Source organism: Centruroides sculpturatus, unplaced genomic scaffold (assembly GCF_000671375.1).
Source record: "Centruroides sculpturatus isolate CEXI.00-Female unplaced genomic scaffold, Cexi_2.0 scaffold1557, whole genome shotgun sequence".
Taxonomy (NCBI): domain Eukaryota; kingdom Metazoa; phylum Arthropoda; class Arachnida; order Scorpiones; family Buthidae; genus Centruroides; species Centruroides sculpturatus.
This window is the reverse complement of record NW_019385773.1, coordinates 1-24,799: the sequence shown is the minus strand read 5'-3', so window position 1 is coordinate 24,799 and position 24,799 is coordinate 1. Positions and strand designations below refer to the sequence as shown.

At 31.1% G+C, this 24,799-nt stretch overlaps 3 protein-coding genes across 3 annotated transcripts; 1 reads left to right on the top strand and 2 right to left on the bottom strand.

Moving 5' to 3' along the window:
• Positions 1-6,759: 6,759 nt before the first annotated feature.
• LOC111642034 (mitochondrial ribonuclease P protein 1-like) lies at positions 6,760-8,422 on the bottom strand. The gene has a single exon (XM_023388294.1). The coding sequence runs from the start codon at positions 8,340-8,342 to the stop codon at positions 7,125-7,127; it is 1,218 nt and encodes a 405-aa protein (XP_023244062.1). The 5' UTR covers positions 8,343-8,422; the 3' UTR covers positions 6,760-7,124.
• A 3,426-nt stretch (positions 8,423-11,848) lies between these two features.
• LOC111642036 lies at positions 11,849-12,541 on the top strand. The gene has a single exon (XM_023388299.1). It carries the CDS (start codon positions 11,849-11,851, stop codon positions 12,539-12,541), a length of 693 nt encoding a protein of 230 aa, XP_023244067.1.
• A 3,652-nt stretch (positions 12,542-16,193) lies between these two features.
• On the bottom strand, positions 16,194-24,436 carry LOC111642033 (twinfilin-2-like; the record flags this gene model as incomplete). The annotated part of the gene is made up of 3 exons (XM_023388293.1): positions 16,194-16,395; positions 24,065-24,186; positions 24,256-24,436. Coding segments are annotated over 3 exons (465 nt in total), but the record flags the coding sequence as incomplete, so codon positions are not given.
• Between the last annotated feature and the right edge of the window lie 363 nt (positions 24,437-24,799).

Here is a 24,799-nt window from a genome sequence, read left to right as displayed (position 1 = left end):
CAAAAAAATATACGTATTTTGGAAATGTTGAGTCGAATTAGTCTAGAATCGATTAATTTTATGAAAGAAAACCTTTCAAACAGCCGTAGTCCGTAAACTATGATTCCTACAAAATTGATTCATAAAGAACGGAACGTATCTACCGTCTTATAGGGGGATCTACTGTATTAGTCTACTATTATATGTCAAAATATAATTTTGACCACATGTCATTTGCAAAATTAATCATTTTACATAATTTATGTCCATAGGCAAATAATCCTCACATACAAAAGTTGTTTTAATACTACACTATAATTGAAAGTGTTTGTTTATTTCCAACAATTACCAATCTTCTTGTAGGCTTTGTTCACAACACACACTTATAATTAACATTTGATAACATCTATCAAATGAGGATTTTGAGACAACCATAGAAAAGAGAAATCATGTTAATCTAACAGATTTTTCAACACCAATGACAAATTATGTATAATTGTCCATTATTGAACACAATTTGTAGACTGTTTTATGCTATTTTAACGTAACTTTTATCATCTAATTTCAAAAGTCTAATCCAAAATAAAAATATTGCTTTTATTATTATTATCAATATTATAGAAACACCAAACTCCAAACGTGGCATGTAAACTGGAATTTTACTATAAAGCATTAAAATTTTTTGAAGATATAGAGCAAGAATGATTTCCATTTTATGATAATAAGTACAGTAATACCTCGACTTACACTATTCCAACTTACATGAACTCGGAGTCACATGATTTTCAAATCTTGTCAATTCGTCTTTTGCTTGAGCACCACGCAACTCTTGATTACTCACACCCCCACACTATTGTTCAGCTTACATGTTCAGATGTGTTGTGCGGAATCGACATATAGCTACAATTTATTTTGTGTTATTTATTTCTGTGTTTGTTATATCTACGGAGACTTGAGAGACTCTACTATGTCATCCAAACGAAGTAGAACTGATTCTTCTGCATCAAACAAGAAAAGAAAAACTTTATCTTTGGAATGTAAAGTTAACGTTATTAGACTTCAATACAAAAATGAAAATTTCTGAATTGGCAAAGAAGTTTGATCTACCGGAATCGACAGTCAGAACAATTATAAAAGGTAAAGAAAAAATTCTTGAAGCTGTGAAAAATGCTCAATTATCGCTGAGATGGAAACAATGTTAAAATTATGGCGTAATAATCAAGTAAATGTGAAAAATTGTAAAATAATATAGGCCTAATTTGTTATACATGTGTATTATCTAAGATTTTATTAAACGTTTTTTTCTAAATTATTGTTTTCTTTAGTCTCTGGCCCCAATTAAAAATTATTTGTATATATTTATATGTGAAATTATACCCTGACTTATGCAAATTCAACTTACGCAGTTATCACTCAGTCCCACCTATTGCTTAAGTTCAGGGTATTACTGTAATTGCTCATAAAGGAGTAGCATAAAATAATACAGTTGAAATCATTGAGTGAAATAAATTTATATAGGTATAAGCAGAATTAATTTTAAAATTAGCTCTTAAAAGAAGCAGAATTAGCTCTTAAAAGAATAGGCTATGTAGAACCCAGTGCCATTTTAGTCATATGTATAGTATAATTTTTAGCCTGTAAAAATTGTTCAAAAGAGAGAATAATATAAAAAAATAAGACAAAATATATAATAATAAAGATAAAATAAGTATAAGTAATTTGAAATGAGTTGTAAAGGCTCATTGTTAAAAAGCCATCTCTCCCTGGGTGAAAGTCTACCTCCCTTCTTAAATACCATAACTTTAGTCTTAGTTTTTAAAACATTTATAATTAATGCATAGTCACAACAAAATTCCTTCGGAATTGCAATTTTATTTTGCAACATTTGTGGAATATCAATACATTAATACATGTACCTTAACTTCATCAGAGAGAGAAATCCCAGGTAATTCAGATTTAGCAAGTTACACTATCAATCCATTAACATACAGATTAAAAGCAGTGGGCTCAGAATCTCACCTTGCTAAACTCCAATATCAATATCAAATGAATCAGTTGTTGTAGCTAGTATCTTTACTCTTTCAGTAGCTTTGGATTATATATCAATCTACCAAGAAACTATCTATGCCCATTTTTTCTAGTAGAGACCATAAAACTTTGGGATTAACAGTGTCAAAAACAGATCTAAAATTCACAAAAACAGCATAAAGTTTTCCTCTGTTTTTCTGCAATTTTAATTATACTAATCCATTTAATACAAATATTTGATCTTGACAAGATTAGCCAGGTTGAAAATTGCTTGCTCTTGACACAAAATACAGGATCATTATAATTAAAGTTACACTTTGAAATGGCCATAAAAGGAAACTACTGGACAGAATGTTATCAAACTTGATAATAGTTTACAGGAAGTCATGGGATTTTATTTTTCACAAAAAATGTGGAATGTTTAATGTGGCATCCACCATTTTCTGAAAGCAAGTTAAATCACATTACTGTGTTCTCAACAGTAGCTCTTACCAAATCAGGAGGAATTTTACTTGCTTTCAGGAAACGGTGGACACCATATTGACCATATTACCAAACATGCTTTGTAATACATTTTAGAAACAATTAAAAACATTTTCAACTGATGACTTCATGTCTTATTTTGTTTAACAGTATTGCATACAGCACCATTCCCTGCTGGTGGTGAGTTTTTGAACTATTTTTTTGTGAAAAATAAAATCCCATGACTTCCTGTAACTATTACCAAGTTTGATAACATTATGTCCAGTAGTTTTCCTTCTATGGCCATTTCAAAGTGAAACTTAAATTGTAATGACCCTGTATATTAAGAATCCACTTTTCTAGTCTTTTATTTAATGAAGACATAAATAATTTTCCAATTACAGGAACCAAAGATATAAGCTGATAATTTTTGGGGTCACAGATCACCTTTTTTATATATTGGAATAATTAATAATCCAGCTAGAGACAGATGGTTAACAACTTAAAAACTGGCAAAATGACATTAAAAAATACATACAATATATTGATACAATTGACTTCAACCTTTTCTTGGAGTATCCGACATCAATGATACAGCATTAAAATTCTTCACAATATCATTCAGGTACAAATCATTGTATTTATACACATCTGCAGACCTCTGGTGGAAAATTAGGAGAGCATCATGTACAGTCAAAATTTGATTTAATCAAAGAAATTTATCCTTGAAACTTTGTTATTCATTGTTAAATTCTATTTTATAGTATAAATAGGTTATGCTTAAACTTTCATTTAAAAATTCTTTATAGTTTACTTCAAATTCAAAAAAATATAGTTTGTTAATTTTAACCACAATTTATGTTATTAACACAAATCCCAATTAATGACATAGATCTGTACTTTACCTAATGGAGCTTGATTTGATAACAAGTAGAGACTGCACAATATGTTTTTCTCCACTGTCAATGGACATTGTCCTCTTGAATTATGCTTCTTATTAATTAAGGGTACTAGTCTTGAAATCAAAATGTCAACAGTTGTTCTATTTAATCTAAAATGCTCCTGAAAGCCCTTCGATCAGTATCCACATAACCTTTCACTTTTTCAACAATCTTGCTGTGCTTGCCACTAGATGCATCCATCTCAGCTTCAACTGCAGACATTGCATGTTCTAACAACAAATCATCATCTTCAGATTCTGAATCTGTGACTGCAGTTGGGAAATTATAGCAATAGCTGCTGACACTAATTCAGAAACCACCATTATAGTGTATACTTTTACGAGCATGCTAATATATCAAGCTGCTTGATGCTAGGTGTCTGCTTGGCAAGCTTGGAAGCTAGCAAAAAGTAAATGCACCCAGAAACTCTAGATGACACTGAGGGAATCACTAATAGTAAGATAGGTAAGTGATCAGAGCGTCTCAGATAAAAGACGTAAATCACTTACAATATATTTTTCATGACACTATCACAAAATCAATTGCACTGCTTCCCTTAATTGCATGGTAGGTAAAATTACCTTCTTTATCTCTTGGCAATAAACCATTTAAACAAAATTCTTATCCTCACAAAAATTAGAAAATTTTTCCTCTGATTAACAGTTTAATCTTTTGAAGCTCTCAAAATGATTTGTTGGTCATCAATAAAACATGATAAATAATCAGTCACATTCTAGTGTTAAAGTCTGTGCATAAAATCAAGCTACTTCCAGGTAGCAAATAATTTTCTATGAGCAATAGAGTATTCTTGAAATCATCATAATTATTGTCAGGCAGAATATAAAAGATACTATTAGCTGGATATTGGTTAACTCCTCAGTAACTAGTTGTAAAATCAGTACAAATTGTGTCTGAGATATTAGTTTACCTTTAAAGGCTAACTTAAATCAGACAATTAAACCACTGCTGGGTCTTCCTGTCCCTCACTGCTATGTGCTGACTGATGATAAATTTTATATTCATAAGGAAACATTGATTTAATTATTAAAGATATATGACATGTTTCCACTATGTAAACTACATCCATTTTATATATCAAATTCCAAAAATTAGGGAAACAATATTTTTTTCTTTAAACCTGCAATATTATAAAAAAGAAGCTTCATGTTATCATCATTCTTATCGAAGATCATCCTTATCCTTTACATCATTATGTTGTTAATTAATCATTGGGCTGCAATTTGAAAAATTTGTAGACCTGTAAATTCCCACTATTGTCCACCCATCCAATTGTCCGTCTGTCTTTCCTTAATCTCGAGAATGGAGTTAGATAGATGAAAGCAAAGACCAGATATGGAGATTAGGGGCAGGAGGCTCCAATTAACTATTTTGAACCACTGGTACAAACTGGAAGTCATGTTATTCCAATTCAAAAATTTTTTCCTGAAAGGAGTTGGTACAGATACAGGAGTTGATACAGATGGCTGGCATGACTATTGCTAACAGAAAAATATGATGTATAGGGATAAGAATCTATTAATTTGAGGTGGAGAGCTTATATTTTAAATTTAAAATATGATTAAAAATTGTAGCCCAGTATTGTGAAAATGTCACAATAAATAATTGCTTGTTACCTTTTATCATTTAACTACAATATGAAATAAACCATTCATATTAAAATGTAAATACAGTATGTATTTTTATTCTCCTATATATCAGTTTAGTCTCCTATATATTGTATTATATTGTTATTGTAATTTAATATAAAAATTATTGTTCTTATAAATAATTAAATTTACTAAGGTATAAAAAGAACCTTAAAAGTAATATGCCATATATATTTTTTATATTTGTAATCTTTAATCCAAAATTGTGGCTATCTAAGGTACCATCAGTCCACATTTTGATGATCAGAAGTATCAAGGCAGGCATGTATATATAAGTGGTTGTAATAGTGAGAAACTAATATTTATAGGCTTAAAAATACTTTTATAACTGGAGAATTTAATATTTGAAATCTATAATTTTGGTTCAATTTCCTGATGTTTTTATTTCAATATCAGAGTGAATAAAAAGTTATATTTTGAAAATAGCTATTATTCAGATACAGTACTATATCTTGATTATATGTTCTGTAAGAAAAAAATTTACTAAATACATTTTTTAAGTATTTAATTTTTAATTTATAATAAAATTTATCTTTTTTTTTCTTTTTATTAAATCATATTTTTCACTTCCTTCATAATGTACAGCACATCACATTAAACAAACCTGCATAATTGCCATGTGATAGTAAAGTTATACATTTTTGCTATTCCTTAACAAATCTAATTGAAATTTTATCTTAATACTTCTTCCCCATGTATATTATTTGTGAGTTTTTTTCCTCTGAAAATGTACAAAATTACTAATATATATTTAGAACTATAAAATTATCTTTCAAAAGAATTTAAATCCACGTAGAAAAACAAATGGTTTTTCACATTAAAATGTTTTTTTCTTTAAAATTATAATTGTGTGTAAAACCAATAAGTTCAAATTACAGATTGATTAGATTCTTTGTAAGAAAAAACCCCCCTTATAACATATAATCCAATGCTACCATATTTTAAAAAAACACTGTAAAAAGGATAGCTTTTCTCTCCCCATTCCATCATGGGTTCATATAGACCAGTGTTTCTCAACGGGGGGCAATATCACCCCCATGTGGGCGTTTTTCCATGTTCAGGGGGTGATTAGTAACAATTTATATTTTGGGGGCGAAAAACAATTTTCTGAGCGATATAGTAAAACATTATATTAAGAATAATTAGATATTTTATTCATTATATCATACAATAATTAAACAAATAATATTATACTAGTCTTTAGTCTATTCAATGCAGTACGAATTTGGCATTAGCTTTGTCCCTCAGAATCGGAATTTTGTAGCGAAGGGGGCGGTATACATAAAAACTCATTAATTTTTAACAAAATATAAAATAAACTATTATTCAATCCAAAGTCGATGCTAAAACTAAACTAAACTAAAACACCCATAACTTATCGTAAAGATTTTGCATATCTTTTGCAAAAACATTTAAATTTTCAAAGCCTACTACTAAGCCTACTATTTTTCCTAATCATTTTTAAAATTCCAAGCATTAATAGTTTCTTTGAATTACTTTGGAATAAAAGAATACTGTGGTGTAAGTAGCATATTTGCATTTATTTCTTCTGTACTAACAAAGTTGTATGTAGAAATAAATAAATACGAAAACTTTATCTTTCTTATTTCACTTTTCAATATGATATTCGGTTATACATCAATTTTCTTTTTATCACATTCTGAAGGAAATTTTGCATAATTTGGCGGCCCCCGGAAAACTTTTTATAGACCCCCAGTGGGCCATGGCCCCATTAAGAAACTGATTTAGATGATTGTAGATTTGAATCTCTGGTAACTTTGCTACATATCAAATTTAACTGATTCAAATTTACTAATTATTAAACTTTCTAATACTGTATATAATAATTCACTTATTTGTAATTTTATAATTATTTCATTAGTCTAATTATAACCTGACAATTTTTAAAACAATATTTTCACTTACGTGGTATATCTAAGTCAGGACTAGAACTTGACTATAATTATAATCTATACATCACTCAAAACAACTTAATATCAAAATATACATTTATAATTTATTTAAAATGAACTTTCATTACAATTATCTAATCAGCAAGTATAGTTTTCATATTAAAAATAGTCTGTTTTTTCTTCTTCGTTACTGTTTGATGTTGAATTTCTTCAGGATCTATTTTACGTATTTTTCTATTGGGAACAAATTCAAATGCTTTATTCCAATTGTTGGAAGCTTTTACTTCCAGCAAAATATCTATAACTTGATTTATAGTCAGTGATTTGCATCCTTCTCCCCAATGTAAATGTTGATCTAATGGTAACTTGGCTGTTTTCAAGCCTTCTCGTTTTGCTTTGGCTAATGATAATGGCTTAGCATTGACCTTATCCACAAATCCTCCAATTACATAAACAGAATCATGATCAAATTTTTGAAGCACATTAGGAGAATTTGGTGTTAGATAAACAATACGTTCTTTAGGAAAAATATCTAAATAACTTTTCTCAGTCGAAGTTATTAGACAATTATTCTTATTAATGTGGGGTATGGCATTATTTAAATAAGGAATTAATGCATTATCTTTGTGCAAATTGCAAAAATAAAGGTTAAATGGTTCTCTATTAATTTTATTTGATCCATATGCCATTGAAAGCTGATCAACACAATTAATTAATTCTCTTTTAGCCATATATTCATCATATGCCATATCAATAACAAGTGAACTGCCAAACATTACTGCATCTGCTTGTCTAGTATTATAAAATTTCAGCATTGATGTTTTTCTGATTAATAGGAAAAAAGTATTTTTTGGTCCTGACTTTACTAATTTATTTTGTTCACGTTCTAATTTTCTTCTTTCTTTTCTTCTTTTTTCTGCTAATTTGGCCTTTTCTCTTTTGAAAAGATAATGGAAATATCTTCTTCTGGCTCGTTCTACAGGGTGATTTAATAACTCTTTCATATCTTCTAACTGAATTGTTGAAGGCATTTTCTCTCCACTTTGCTTATAGATTTCATATTCCATCAGAATTAATTTTATCTGTTTTTCAACATCCTCGGTGATGGCAAGGCTTGAAAAATCACTATAATCAATGCATTCATTTTCCGTTAGATCTTCTTTTGGTGACCTCGTCAAATCTGTATAATTACATAACATTCGTCCTTGATTTAATAATTTTGAGAAAGATTTAGAGAAATTAACATTATGGCTGTTTTTCAAAAATTTATATGATTGAGGAATATAAATATGAACGTTTCTAATACTTAAATACAAATTCCAGGATAACAGGTACCTCGAACACTTCATCATCTTTATATAATAGATTAGTTATAAGTTAAACAATAATTTTCACTTCTCTATATAACTCACATGTACGACGCCATGATTCTTTCATAAGTGCTAGTAGCGACACCTTTATATTTTGATATCTTAATGTGTATTAATAATGTTTTTTGAATATTTTTGATGATCAAATTAATAAAACAATATAAAAATACATATATTTATTAATTATTTTAGTATTTCAGATGTTATAATGAATAAAAATGTTTCAATAAACTCACAAATTTCAAAATAGTGTTCTATTTAAACATAATATTGGGTCACTTAAAATAAAGATCATGCCCTTTAAAACGTCTCCCACCCGGAATCCAATCCATACGGCTCAAGGAATCCCCAGGAATTTTTCGGAGGGTGGTCCTTTCGGATATGTCGGGCTCCGTCCCTCACCACACGATCGCCCCATTGTGGGCCGAACCCTCTTAGTCCCCACAAAAAAAAGGCCCTCTGAGTGCCCACAGGACGGAAAGAGTAAAAAAAACGCCCTATGAGTACGTTTTTTTATTCCTCCGCATAACTCCGCACGAGCGGCATTCGTTTAAAAATTCCTGCAGAACGCGTTCCTACATTCCGGTCGGACGGAAAAATCGGCCACTTGTAGTAGTAGTTTACGGTGGAATGCAACATGGCGTTCTCCATGGCTCAGATAGTTTCGTTTCGGGGTCCATTATGTGGTTTTATAATGAAAATAATTCAGGAGTTATGAAAGCGCAAGTTAGTACAAGCGGTGATATAAGTGCCTTCTCGAATTTTTTTCAAATGATAGCCGCATTCTAATTTTCTTCGTGGCTACTTTGAATGTTATGTCGGCAAGATAATCCATTTTATGCTTAAATTTTGCAATTGGGACCCCCTTCTTTTGCCTCTAAAAACGCATATTTTAAAATTATAGACCATTCCATCACGATACTATCGATAACCTACTACTGGCGCCGTCATCTTTCTTTCACCGTCGTTCCTAAATGTCTACAAACAGCAGCGTACTCCCGTAGTTACGGAGACGCAAAAGAACCGCCATTAAGCAATCTGATATTGCCTATTATTGTAATGACATCACAGCCGATACGGTCAAGATGGAGGAAAACGCTATTGTAGCATTTAGTTGGCATGTCTATGTGTCAATGGATGAGAATATTTTTTAATCTCTTCTATAGACGATTCCACAAAATCCCGATTGCTCTTTTGCTTCAAATTCTATATTCTTTCGAAACTCTTTATTACGCAGGCGAGACCACGCATGGTAATGTCTTCAATCTCTATCTGATTGCTATCGGAGCGAGAAAATCCTTTTCCGTATTCTGTAAATGAAAAGTTAGAAGTTGCTCGATACGATTTTCTGCACTGGTTTGATAGTACGGAAAAGAAAAATTTCTCAAAATTCGTTTTACGGATTTTTCCATAAGTGAGAAAGAGCCTTTACTCAAAGCCATTATCTACCTATAAAGAAATAAAAAAAAATCAACGTAAATCTTATTGTTCTAAGATTTAATAGACACAGTGGGATTTCAAGTTCGTCCGCACTGGGCGTGGAAACGACAGGCGCTTCCACCAACGAAATAACGACATGGCGCGTCCAAAGACACAAAGTAAATTATAATGTCGGAAAATCAGCCCAGCCACTTAGTGGTGACCACGCTGCGGAGACACTTTTCCATCGTACTATATAATCCATACCTAGCTAACATCGGAGAGAAAAATATTGCCTATTCAGAATACAAGTAAAATGCGCGGTTAGTAGAATCGCAATTGCCGAAACACAGTCTAAAAGAAGTAGGCGATAGAAAAATAATCACCACAATCAATATACAGTATAAGTTATATTAAGATAACGAAAATTTTTATAAACTATAGGAAAGTTTAAAATATCCTAAAACTGTTTGAGAAGCGAAGCACTTCTTGACGAACCACGCATTTTGCTTTTCAAGTCTTTTTCAATAACTTTATAGAGTTTCCATTTTGTTTAATAGTAGCATGTTAATGAAAAATGTCCTGTAATATTTCGGGATACCTAAATTATAAATGCCGTGTGTGTTATGCGAAAAATGTATATACAATTTTCAGTCAACGCTGCTATATAAAAAACTTTATATAAGGTTTTAGTACTTAGATGTAACGAGTAGAGTAAGGTTTCATAGAAATGGTGAAAGAAGGAAGTCCACGGTAATAATATTTGCATAATTTGGCCACGAAAATGAAAAAATAAATAAATATATTTGAGTGGAATAGGAGAATCAATTTAGTCTTTTTATTGTCGTTAAGCAATTGTTATCATTGTTACGATATACATTGTCGTTTGCATTGTTGAAGGTTAAATGACGATTTTTACAATAAAAATGGGGATTTTAGGGGGTTGGAAAGGGGTTACGTCGTTGTCGACCAAAAAAATTGGTTGACAAGTGCCAGAAGCGTGTGTATGTGTAAAAAAAAAAATTGACCGTCGGACTGGGACACAGTCCGGTGCATCGTTTGTGTGTTTATATCTATTTTTGGTTTATTTGTGGTCGAAGGGGTTCTTCCAACGGGACGTCCCAGTGGGCCCCAGGGCCGCCGATAAAGCGAAAATCCCAAAGGGGGCCCGTAGGGCGGCTCAACAACGGGATATGACCCGGAGAGCGGCCCTGCTCCCAAAGTGGCCTGCAGGGCGGAACCGGAATCCGTATCTTAAATCCGGATGTAATCGACCGACTGCGGGTTCAGCGCAGGGCGCCGGATCCGCCCAACGAGCAGGCAGTTGTCCCGTGAAACCCTCCCCCGCCGAGCAAAGTGGCTCGGATCTGTTGCATTATAGATTGACGGCAACAAGCATAAAGTTTTCCATTGTTGATCTTCGGCTTTTGTTAATAATTCTGCGCGTTTATTGCTGGCGTTTTACAACTCTGAACTGTATATTTAGCTGTATATGAACTGGGCTTCTTCTAAAATACATCCAAAAAGAAAACTGACTTCTGCACAAAGAAAAGCCACCATCCTTCTTACTAAGGCCTATAGAACTGCTCCAAATGCGGCTCTACAAGTACTGGCAAAAAAACCTCCAATTGAATTACATATAGAATATTATAGTCGTATTTTCAATTTAAAATGGGGCAAAGNCAAGCTTTTTCTAGAGTTGCCCATAATACCTGGGGCCTTACTTTTAATGCACTAGATACAATATACAACCAACTCTTTATCCCCATAATAACATATGCTTGTGGATCATGGGGATGGGCTTCTTCTAAAATACATCCAAAAAGAAAACTGACTTCTGCACAAAGAAAAGCCACCATCCTTCTTACTAAGGCCTATAGAACTGCTCCAAATGCGGCTCTACAAGTACTGGCAAAAAAACCTCCAATTGAATTACATATAGAATATTATAGTCGTATTTTCAATTTAAAATGGGGCAAAGATATATCGACTAATGATTGCAATATTCTGGCATCAGAATTAGAAACCCCAACACCGCATCAGAATTAGAAACCCCAACACCATATCGAATGAGTCAAAATCCCAGTACCCAACCTATAAAAATTGAAGAGAATATTTCTTATCAAGATATCATAATCTATACCGATGGTTCAAAAATTGAAAACAAAGTTGGGTGCGCTTTTGTTGTTTTTTCTGACAACACTGAAATATATCATCAAACATTTAAATTGGGTGAATTATCCACAATCTTCCAGGCTGAGATGATTGCAATTCTGGAGGCCATTGTGTGGACAAACAGAGAATACAAACTCAAAAACATCATCATTATAAGCGATAGTGCATCTGCTTTAGCAATAATTAAAAGCACCAAATTAAATCCAATTTCTACAAAAATTAAAGAACAAATAACTGCCTCTAAAAACAATTATAGTTTCATGTGGACCAGAGCACACGAAGGAACTATCGGGAATGAAAGAGCGGATGAATTGGCTAAGTCGGCCACTAATGACCAAAATTTAACGATATCATACAACAAAATTAGTTTACAGACAGCTAAAAAACTTTTATGGAATGATGTTTTGTATAAATGGCAGCAGAAATGGAATACATACAAAGAGAAAACTACGTACAAGTTCTTCCCAATTATAAAGGACATATACAAATATCATTGGATACAACCTACACACTTATTAACACAATTCTTCACTGATCATGGAAAATTTGCANTTAAAAAAAAAAATTGTTTATATTTTGTTAACTAAATAACTATGTTTCACCTCACATATATATGTTATTTAAATACTTAAAGACATTGTTAGAAAACTTATATATGTATATATAAATATTAATATTTATTGATACGAAAAGAAATGTCACAAATAATTTATAATATTGTTATATCACAAACTATTTTACTAATTAATAATGTCTTCATCTTTATTCTAGAATAATCCTAAACTTTAATTGAAAACTTTAATTAAAAACTCGTGATTGTTATTAAATAATTGTTAAATATAGTTACAAATATAACTAATCTGGTTATGCCTATGCGGTACCGGAAATGTACGTTTTATATGTACCTAAATAAAAGATTGTGTGTGTGTGTGTGTGTGTCACTACGCTTCACCAATCGCGTTAATTCTTGACAGTTGTAGCGGACAGACAAGAGCGTCATGGCAGTATGTGATAAATGATATCAGATATGGATAACAATGAAATGACCTAGACGTGTAACTAACGGAAAAAGAACAGAGAAGAACCACAAAGTGAAATGTGAAAATAAATATGAAATTGAGTTGATAACATAATCAAACAAGTCGAGACAGCTTATTGGCGCGAAATTCGCGGCAGTCAATGCCACACAATTGTCGTCATAGACTTCGGAAAGCTAAATGCTTGTAATGAAAGTCACTTAGCGTGCACGGGCGAATGCCTGGGGCCGTTCGAGCTACCAAGCTGTCTCGAATCTGTGAAATCATAACTGTGACATATACCGACGTCCTGTCTGTCTCTTTTCTCCGTCATCACTAGGCTGTCACGTAATTATAAAATGGAAAAACTACGACGGAAAAGTGACGAATCGAAAGTATCGTGAGCGCGTATTATGATGTATGAATAGGCATACGTGGACTAGAGAGATGGAGGAAAGAGAAAGGAAAGAGCAAAGACGAGCGCTTAAAAAGGATAGGCTGGGTCAGACCCTCACATGTGTGCGACGATTCTCGAAGGAATAGGCGTGTACGTGTGCTGATCTTTTTAATTATAAATTGTGAATACATGTGACTAATAATATTTTCTTCATTTTGTGCATGTTATAAGTTATAAATAAATATAAACAAACAACACTAACCCGATAACATTAAACTTGAATACCAAAATGATTAATTTACTGTGTTTTTGTTACTTACTGTTTTTAGGTATTCGGCCGAATAGTGAAAAATAGGCCGAATACCGAATAGTAACTGAATATTGGTTACATCACTAATATGGATTTATTTATTTATCTTGTTACAATGCGAAATACAGAAAAGAAAAATGATTTTTCGTCTTTTCTGTATTTCCTATATTAAACATGTAAGATATTGGATGGTTTATGAAGCTTCTTAAGAAATTAATATTCTTAAGGCTAAAGAACATTTTCAAAACTAAAACATAAAAAATTCAATTATATCTTCAAATTGTTCTGCCGGGTGATGTCAGTCACAGAATATAAATTCTGTAGGAAGCCACGGAACCATCGTCAAGGTCTCACCCTCCTCAGTGGGTTTTTTGTTTGTCCAGAAACCCCGAAGTTGTAGGAGGAAATTCGCCTATTTTACCGATCTAGGGATCACCCCTTTTCCAAATTTTAATATCAACTCAAAATAATTTAAAAAGACAAATTACAATAAAATGGTTTATTATCCAACTATCAGAAATTTCATAACATGCCAAGAAAGAAAGGAGCAATTAAATAATTAAAATTGTAAAGGATTTTAAAAAATATATAAAAATGGGGAATATCGCACTTCTGACAATTGCTGCAAGTGTGTGGGCTATACTTGGAGAATCCGTGCTTCTCACATGGACAACTGTGTGGCCAGATCACGCATTGGAAAACCTGATTTATTCGTGTACGCACCAGACGGAAAAACAAAAAATATCGTGTATCTACGAGTACTCCAATAAATAAATAGAATTGAAACAACACTTTGAAATGTTTTCCCGATGAAAANGCACCAGACGGAAAAACAAAAAATATCGTGTATCTACGAGTACTCCAATAAATAAATAGAATTGAAACAACACTTTGAAATGTTTTCCCGATGAAAATTAATAATAATAATATAATAATAAGTTTCAATAAAAATGATAAAATGTAAATTGAATTTTATTATAACGAGTTTGCTTGAATTTCGTTTCTTCTGAGATCGCAGCAATGCGCGACGGGTAAGCTAGTAGTATATAAAATTGTATACAGTTTTTGATAAATGAGTTACACTGGTGATATTAGAAAGTTTTTTCATTCTGAAGTCTTTCAGATCAAGCAAACTGATCCAAATGATCAAACCATAAAACACATTTCACAAAATTGATTTTGAGAGTTTCTGCAAAATTAAGAGTGCCCAAAATTTGTGACCATAAGTTATCCAGTTCTAAGTATTTAGCTCCATAAGTTCCTTGAGCATACAATATTAAAAAAAAATCTATTTCTTGTAATGACATTTTACAATCTTTATTTCCAAGTTGACAATGGATATGCAATCATCTATGAGTAGTTATTAGGCACTGCCTATGCTGTCATATATCTTTTTGAATATCCTATAGGACTTGGTATTTCACATGTAATATTTTGTAGAAAAAATTTATCTGTGGTGCAGCCTGGTTCTATGGTTGTCTGTTTTGTTCCATCTTTACCAATTGCTAAGACATGACATTCTCTAATGTGGTAGATAGTGAAGACATAGTAATTATAGCATCTACATTTTTTCTTACTCGATCACCGAAACCTATTGAGTTACAATTGAAATGTTTTACTTTGTAATGACTAAAAAGAATAAAAATATTTTTATCAAATGAACAATTTCCTTTTCAAGGACTTTTCCTCATTGACACATCTTCACTATCAGTTTTTGCATTCAGTAGCAGGAACGAAGTCATCATTTGAAACATTTATGCCAGAGCCAAACGTTCACTACGGCACAAATTCCTGACCAACTACCAACACAACTATAGAAGTAACTTGTTATGCTGGATTTGTACTGATAATGTCTTCTGCATAGCTCTCCACCACATGCAAAAAGTTTTGACCCAATTGCAGATTTTCAAAAAATGTGGCTCTATTATCCCTGCCACTGTGACTGTGCACCTTCTTATAAATATTAACTTTTTGAAGTACCCTATACAACCTTAAATTACAAAACTTTGAACACTTTAACCATTTTTATTTCATAATATTCAATTGAACAATTCTTTCTACATCATTGTTTTTTCTTTAAAATCATAAAATTTCAAAAGTATTTTAAATACAAATATCAATAGAAATTTGCATATATATATATATATAATCTTTTAACAAATTAACTTATTATTATAGATTAGAAAAATATATATCCCAAAATACTCAAAAAAATTGAAAAAGTAAACAATCAAAAACAATTATGTATATATAATAATAATTTTGCATATATTTTGACTTAACTGGAAAGTATAACATTTAACCAGTAATTATAATTTATCATAGAATAACTAATATTATACAAATTGTGCAAAAATTATTTACAGTCATTTTTATAAACTTTCATTTATGAAACTTTGTTACATTTTTCTTTAAAAAACAATTAGAATTATTTAAGCATTTGTAATAGAGTAATAAAAATTGAATAGTGTTAACTGTAACCAATTTTGTTATTGGAATGTTGATTTGTTTTCTCTGTGTTATCAAATATTTTTTTATTGCATCAACCATTTATCTTCACGTCTGTTCATTTTCTGTTTGCGTACATATGAGACGCCTTGCTCCTCGATTGCTAGGACCCTTTGGCTTTGCAAATTTTTGACGAAATATATTCTTCTTTGGATGGATTTCATCTATTAGAAATTCTTTGGTCAGTTCAGATGCATCATCAATTTCAATCTATTAATAAACAATTATTTAAATTTATTCATAAACCTTAAAAAACAAACTCCTAATGATACCTATATATACATTTGGGTTATGAACTTAATTTACAAAATTATCTTATTACATAAAAATTCCAAAATTTCCTACTTGAATATGAATTTAACTAAAATTAATCTACTTTTTTATAGATTAATTTTAGTTATTCACTCTTCAAAAATTTTAATTCTATTACTTTATTCATAAAATACAAATACAGTAAGACCCCACTTAACATTGATTTGATATAGCAGTCTGCTAGAAGCCTAAAAAAACACTCAAAATTTACACCAATTCAAATTATTGTGGCATTTCATTGATTTGTACATATGATTATCCCAAACACAAACCAATCAGCAAAAGGTGGCAATTCTTCGTAGCACTACTTTCCTTAAATCTATGTTTGTTTGTAAAAAATATAACATGACTGATGCCATAGGCAATATTGACTTCACTTGGCAAGAATTAACTGATAAAAGCATGAACGAAGTGTGGAAGAAGTTATGGATGAAGGTATCCAAGATTTTTAACGAGAAGAGCCTATCGCTGTATTGTTAGGTTGACCAAACTTAACCTAATCAATACAGCAGGATTAGGAGAAGTAGACATGCAGGATATTGAGGAGTTACTGCAGGTTTCTGGTGAGAACCTTACCAAAGAGACCTTCAAGAACTGGCAGAAGAAGGAATGTGTTAGAACTGGAAAATAGTGATTGTAAAAATGAAAAACCCAAAGAATTTCTCTACAGATTTCCTTAGTAAAAGTTTTGTAATGATAATCAAAATTGTTGATCAAACTGTAGCAAATGATCCAGATTTTGAAAGGAGTGCAAAAACAAGACTAGGCATTTTGGATGCAATCTTCTGCTATCAACATTTGCTTAAGGGGGAAAAGCAACAAAATGAAACTACATGACTATCTCAAAAACAAGAATTTCAGAAGAGCCAGGACCATCACAAAAAATGAACTTTTCAGTTCTGTGTGCATGTGTTTGTGTGTTATTTAGTATATATCATTATGAAATTAATATAAAAATAACTTTAAGTTTAATGCTGTTTCATTTAGCACTTTGTCACCTAGGAATACAGTAAGACCCCATGTTAAATGGGGTCTTACTGTATTTCAAAACAAAAAGTTCTGTTGTTAATGTTGTTAAAAAAAGCAGCTTATTGTCAAGGAGTAATATTAAGTCAAGGTGTGTTTATGCTTGGTGAGTCAAGCCTATTGTGACTACCTCAAGCTTTGAGTATTGTGAGCACATCAAGAACACAACACTCTGCTGAACTGATCACAAGATCAGTTCAACACAGTATTTCAAAAGGAGCAGTTAGCTATGGCTAGGCAAGTTTAATAACAAGGAAATCTTAACTTTAATTCTGTTTAGTGGGACCATGCTAATTACATCCAATCTAATTACAGTAAAACTTGAATTACTCAGCAGGTTTCAATGGAACAGCATAGGTATTTAATGCCTCCAACTTTAATTTCTTATATAACATCTACTGCACACCGGATTGCATAAAATAAATATGACGTACTTGAACCTATAACCGATGTGTATCGAATAATCTTTCAACGACAAACATTTTCATAACCCCTTCTGGGCTCTTCTTCAGGTGAAACAGCTGGATCAAACACCAAAAACAAAATTTGAATAAATACAAACTCTGTCGAGTTTGAATCGTTCGCTTATTTCGTCACGTGATATGTTTGAACGTGACGAAATAATTCAAATTTTCAAACAAAAGATTCAAATTTTGTTTTTGGTGTTTGATCCAGCTGTTTCACCTGAAGAAGAGCCCAGAAGGGGTTATGAAAACGTTCGTCGTTGAAAGATTATTTGATACACATCGGTTATAGGTTCAAGTACGTCATACTTATTTAATTTCTTAACTCAAATTTTCTCCAAGTTGAAGTATTTCATGGACCCCCAACAACAATTTAAGTTAATTTTAACTTCAGACTCAAATTTTTGATTTATTCTATCTAAAGTGACTTTAATTATTGGATTTCCATAAAATTTTCAGACAGTCAGTGGTATCTACCCTCCAACACCATTTTTCAGGCAATGTTCCAGTCCAAAGCAAGATGTCCTCTCACTTTATCTCAACAAGATGTACAGTACTTGCAAAATTGTTCATTTCTATTAGTTATATTGAATGTTTTGCTGAAATGTGTTACAAGGACTAAGATTATCAGCACAAAACCTTTCTTGTACTCCTGTTAATAAGGCTAGAAATTAGTGAGAAAGGTTTTGTGCTGATAATCTTATAAATAATTCTAGCTACATATGCATAGTAGTTACAAGGACTGTTTAAAAAAAAGAAAAACTATCAAAGATTCTTTATATAATGCAAGAAAGGTAAAAATACAAACATATTCAAGAACAGGCATTTTTTACTCAATTGTTCTCTAACTTAAACTATCTGTAACTGTAAGAAGGTTTTTTTCTTGCTGCTTGGAGCTTGAAGTTAGGGAAGTTTCAGTGTATTAAAAAAAATCATGAAGATAGTAGTGCACTAAGTACCAAGAGAAAGTTTTAGCATATAAGTAGCGTATCAAAAAACTTAGAATCCCATCTAGAGCCATAAATCGTTTTGTGTTGATGTGCAAAAACCAACTTTGATTGGAGGGTGATGAGCACCAAACACAAAAATCCAGTAATGAGTTGCTTAACTGCTTTCCTGGCAACATTTAGTGGAGCTATCTGTTATAACGTTTTATTAAAAATCTTTTTATATTTTCAACTATTATAAAATGGCAAAAAGTTTAATTTTGAGGGGGATGGATTTTATAAAACATTGTAAATGCTGATAAAGAGTAAAATTGTCATTAAGTCTGACCCTACTGAAGATACACACTATCTCCCCACCTCCTTGACCTTTAATCACCAAAATTTAATACCATCAACCTCACAAATAAACAAACCTCCCTGCAAAATTTCAGAAATTTTTGACAAAAAGTACAGGAGTTATTTATTAAGCTTCAAAAAGGGTGAACAAATTTGTGCCCCCCCCCACACTAACATCCATACATAAAGAAGAAACTCCCAATTTTTTTTTTTGAATTTCTCAATGTTTCAAGATCCCAAGTCCAAAAATGTAAAAATCTGCAGAAGTCATTTTTTTGACCAATCACCATACTTTCTCTCTGTTATACATAACAGCCGGGAAAATAAAAATCATAGCATGCTTTCAGCTTCCTCTCAAGTATACAAGTTTGTTACATTATAGGCTTTCAAACACTTTGATTTCATCAAAGCGTTCGAAAATGTAAACATTAATGGACATATCAATAATATTAGGTATGCTAATGACATTGCTCTGCTATGTAACACTGAAGGGTTACAGAAAATTCTAAATAAATTGAGAAAAGTGGGAAAAGAAAGATACCAAATAAAAATAAATGTGAACAATACAAAACTTATGATAATCTCAAGAAAAGAAAATAAAGATCTAAAGATTATGTTGGATGAAAAGAAAATAGAAAAAGGTAAAAATGTTTGAGTACCTAGGAAGTTGGATAACTGAGGATAACAGATGTAATTATGAAACTAAAAACAGAATAAAAAGGCTAAAGCTGCTTTTGCACAAATATCCTCAGTATTAAGAGCTAGAAGTGTATGCAAAAAATTGAAACTAAAAATACTTAAAACAATGATTTGGAGTGTGGCTACATACATCTGTATGTAGCCACACTCCAAATCATTGTTTTAAGTCTACCAAATCATTGTTTTAAGTACTCCAAATCATGGACAATAAACCAAGAGGCAGTTAATAAGAAAATTCTTTTGAGATGTGCTATCTTACAAGAATGGAAAGAATTAGTTGGCTAGACAGAATAACCAATGAGGAGGTTATGAGTAGATTTGGAATGGAAAGAAACTTGATGGTCAGCATATAATAAGAGGATCCTCAGGGGAACTGATGAAAATTGCAGTCCAAGGAATGGTAAAGGGCAGATGAAGAAAGGAAAGACCTAGGCTAACATGGCAAAACATCAAAAAATAAATTGGATCAAGCTTGGGAAAAGCCTACAACCATGAAGAGTGGAGAAGAAATGTCCACCAACTGCAACCCTCTGTAAAGAGGATGTCATGAGAATGAATGAATGAATAAAATACATGATCTTTGTAAATATGAAGCAAATACTACAAGTATATCACAGACTTTTAGACACCCTCAGTTCCGAAGCCTTATTGAATTAAGCATTTTGCTGGACCAACTGTGATCGTTCATCATAATAATTCATCAACATACCCCTAACCAATGTTGAGGAGTTGATAAAATTTTTTTGACTGGTGAATCTTAACTGAAATTTTATTGTTGGTAAAATGCGAAAAATACCTTTTAATTAGTATTAGATACTAATTAAAAGATATTTTTCACATTTTTTTTGAAATTTCTTAGAAAACACACACTTCAATAAACTTAGATATCAAAAAGAATTTCCTCTATAAAGAGCATTTCACACCAAATTTTTATGCATATTGCATGCAGTGTGCACTATACTTTCAGAAAATAGCTTTTATTAATTCAAATGAATATATTCATATTGGCTAGAGAGCTGTACACTCTATGTAATGTATACCAGGCTTGGTATGTTTTTGCTATTATCCAACCAAAAATTATGAAACATCATGTTACAACATTTGTAATTTTTGACTGACTTTGCATTTATAAAATATACTTTAATCTTTATATTTTATTATTATTTATTTATTTATTTGAAAAGCTCATACATGCACATACTATGAGAAAAAAAAACTAAGTAGCATATGAACCACTCAAAGCAAAACTATTTTTCAATGTATAAGTGTATTGATTGATTGGTTTTAGTACTAGCAACATAACATGAAGGCAATCTGTCAATTGAGGAATGTGCCTTCTGGAAAGTATTTTAAGGAAAATTAGCCCCCTATTCAGATGTTATTGACAAAGAAAAACCCAGAAAATTTTGCAAGTTAGATGTCAGTTCAAGCATAAATCCAAGTCAATTACCAGCATTTAAGGATAAAATCCACTTAGCCACTGGTGTAGCAAGAGTGTGGGATGGAGAATGACGCACCAGTGGATTCTAGATAGAAAATTTTTTGCAGGAGTCAATTGAAATTTGATTCAGAACCCTTCACCACAGCAGTCTGGAACACTCAATGTCTGGTCAGCTTTCAATGTGATAAAAACAATGCTTTTGAAATTGGTTCTTGAAAATTTTATCATTTATTAAAGCAAGAACACAAAGTGCAGAGACAATAAAAAGTTTATGGTATTTTTTGTAAAGTGCCAAAGCAGAAACTTCCCAAGAAAAAAAGTTGACTTTCATTTCAGATATCAATTTTTACTTGGCACAATATTTGTTTTTACATATCAGATGTTTTTCTTTGACTAATTAATGTTTTCACTGTCTTTCTATTGGTTACGAGTTATTTATGACTATTTATTATTGCTTCTATAACAATTTCATCTTAAAACAGTCAATAGAAACACAATATGAAAAAACAAAACCAAGATCAGAATCTAACTGCAACAGACTAAAACAGGAAGAGAAAACTGCAAAATGTAATTAACAGTATTATTCCAGCTTATTATTCACCAACTTAAGTTATTGGGATATGACTACACATCAGTTCAAGATGAATGATGTTTTTTCCAAAATTAATATTTTAAAATTCTATTATATACTTGAGTCTAGTCAACCATTGGTAGGAAATTAACTATTCTCGTAGTAGCCAGAGTGGGAGAACTTTTTTCAGACCAATTTATTAAATACAATAAAGTGAAAAAAAAATTTAAATCATTTTAAAGAAAAAAAACCTACATTTAATCAATTTTTGATAATTATCTAATTAAAGTGGAATTCTTTTGGCTGATTTAGATGCATGTTTCTTTGTGTGCTTGCAAGTTTTCCCAAGATATATATTCATTACATCCATTTTTTGATTCTTACCATAAATTGTAATACAACTTTTTACAGATAAATTTTAGACAAAAATATTAAGATATCTAATAGTATTCTTTCTTCTAAAAGAAATCAAAGTATGACATTTTAATTAAAAAAAGGAAAAATTGGAGTCTCACATTTCAAATTTGCCAGAGTCTAAACATTTATTTATCAACTTCACCATACTACTACTAACTCACTAATTATATACCACCCAAATGTCTAAAGCAGGGATGGGCAACCTTTTTCTATGTAAGGGGCGCATTTCAAAACTTTTGAACTAACACAGGCTGCATACAAGAGAAAAGAGGAAAATAATGTCAGTAAATCACAATTATTTATTCATATATAATTATAAATTAGCATATGTATACTTAATTTAGCTTATGGAACTATTGTAAACGTAATATATTGGAAATATTTGGTTAAATATTAGTCACTGCTAGTTTTAAATTAATTTTGATGTGTCTGTTAGCTGGTTTTCTTGTTTTAATTTTCACTAAATTCATTGTGGTAAAATAAGTTGTAGAAAATAATGTTTGAATTTTTGCTGCATCCTTCCTTAGGTTGAGAAATTGATATATTTATTCAAATTTTATGTGATGCGGGCCACAAAAAATATTAATGCAAGCCATGGGTTGCCCATCCCTGGTCTAAAGTACACTATGAACTACTAGAAACTTAAATAAATATCAATATTAGTTTGACTCCATTACCGACACCGTCATTTATCTTAGAAGCCACAGTTAGTTTTAAATTTAAGCAAAAACATTGTCACAATTCCAGGCTGCAATTTTTAATATTTTTAAATTTATTTAATTAATTAATTAATTTAAAATATATGCTCTTGCTTTTAATAGTGTCATGCCTCTGTACATCATGCTTTTCCTGATAAAAATAGTCATACTGGTCATCTATCTAACTCACTCTGGAGAAAATTTTTGAATTATAATCACATTACTTCTGATCCAGATTGGAAGTTCATATATAATTAAGTCCTTCTGCTCCAAATGTTTCAATATCTGGTCTTGACTTTCATCTATCTAACTGTGTTCTTGAGATTGGACAGACAGACAGATTCCAATGGGAGTTTATAGATCTGCAATTTGAAAATTGCAGATGTATAAACTAAGAATATCACAAAACTGTGATATCATGACCAACAAGTAAATAATGTAAATAAGTGTATCCTACATACAATGCAATCTGTGGCCATCCAGTAAATTTGTCTGATTGCCATAGGAATTTCATTCCCTCTTGTAATTTTCTTTGGATTGAAAAAGGTGCCAGATCATCAGTTGCTGGAAATTTGATGGTGTATATGTATTATTTAGTATTTGCTTGTTATCAATCATGATGTATCTTAAAATTGTGAGTAAGATTTAGGTTATTCCAAATGTTCAGAGCATTTTTAAAAATTTCATCATAATTATCAATCCAAAACTGTTCAAAATGGTATTTAAGATATCAATTAAAATCCTGATAACCTCACCTTAATGAGCAGTAATATACTATATATATAACTACTAATTTTTCATCTTTAATAAATTAAGAAACAGAATTTTGTAAAAAGAAAACCCATGAGAATACTTGATAAAGAAAAATTTTCTAAAGTAACAAGATTTTAATCATACCACTAGCATATTCTTGTAGAACTTTTAATTAACATAAGATCAATTAGCAAAATTCTTATTCATAAACATACCCTTTTTGCAATTTCAATCCCAATCTTGCCTTCAATAATCTCAATTAATTGACTCTTACAACTTGAATATAGCATCCTTTCTTTAACTGGACAATTATATCCGGGTATGGAATAAACAAACACTAAAACAAAGATATTAAACAAATCAATGTCTTCTTAATTTTGCCAAATTTCATACATATCATACATACCTATACTTATGATATGATCGCCTTCATAATTGTGTGGAAATCTAAATACATGATAACGAGCATGATCGTTAGGAATCCGACTAGGTAATAATTCAATAGTGGTATCTTCAAAGCTTTCTAAATTGATTTCTTCTTTATCAATGTCTATACTCTGAAAAAAATCTACATGCTTTAACTTTAAATTTATTTATTTATAATATATATTTATATTTGAACAAGTTTTCTATCTAAATTTTATTTAAAAATTAGATTTATTAAACTTGTACTATATATTTGGAGTAAACAAAGACTTGAAAATCACGGGCTGGATTCAGGAGCATCTTGTAAGATACAATACTGTATTGCTTCAATTAAGTTACTAGAAAATAGTATTTTAGCTTGCATTCACAAACTATTGCAGTATATACAACAAAGCAGAAATCACAGGTATAATAAATGTAACTAATGCAACAATTACTTCAAATATCAAACAAACATCTGATTCTTTTATTGGGCTATTTAAGGATAAATAATTATTATGCAATTTGACAGGAGATTAGTTGCC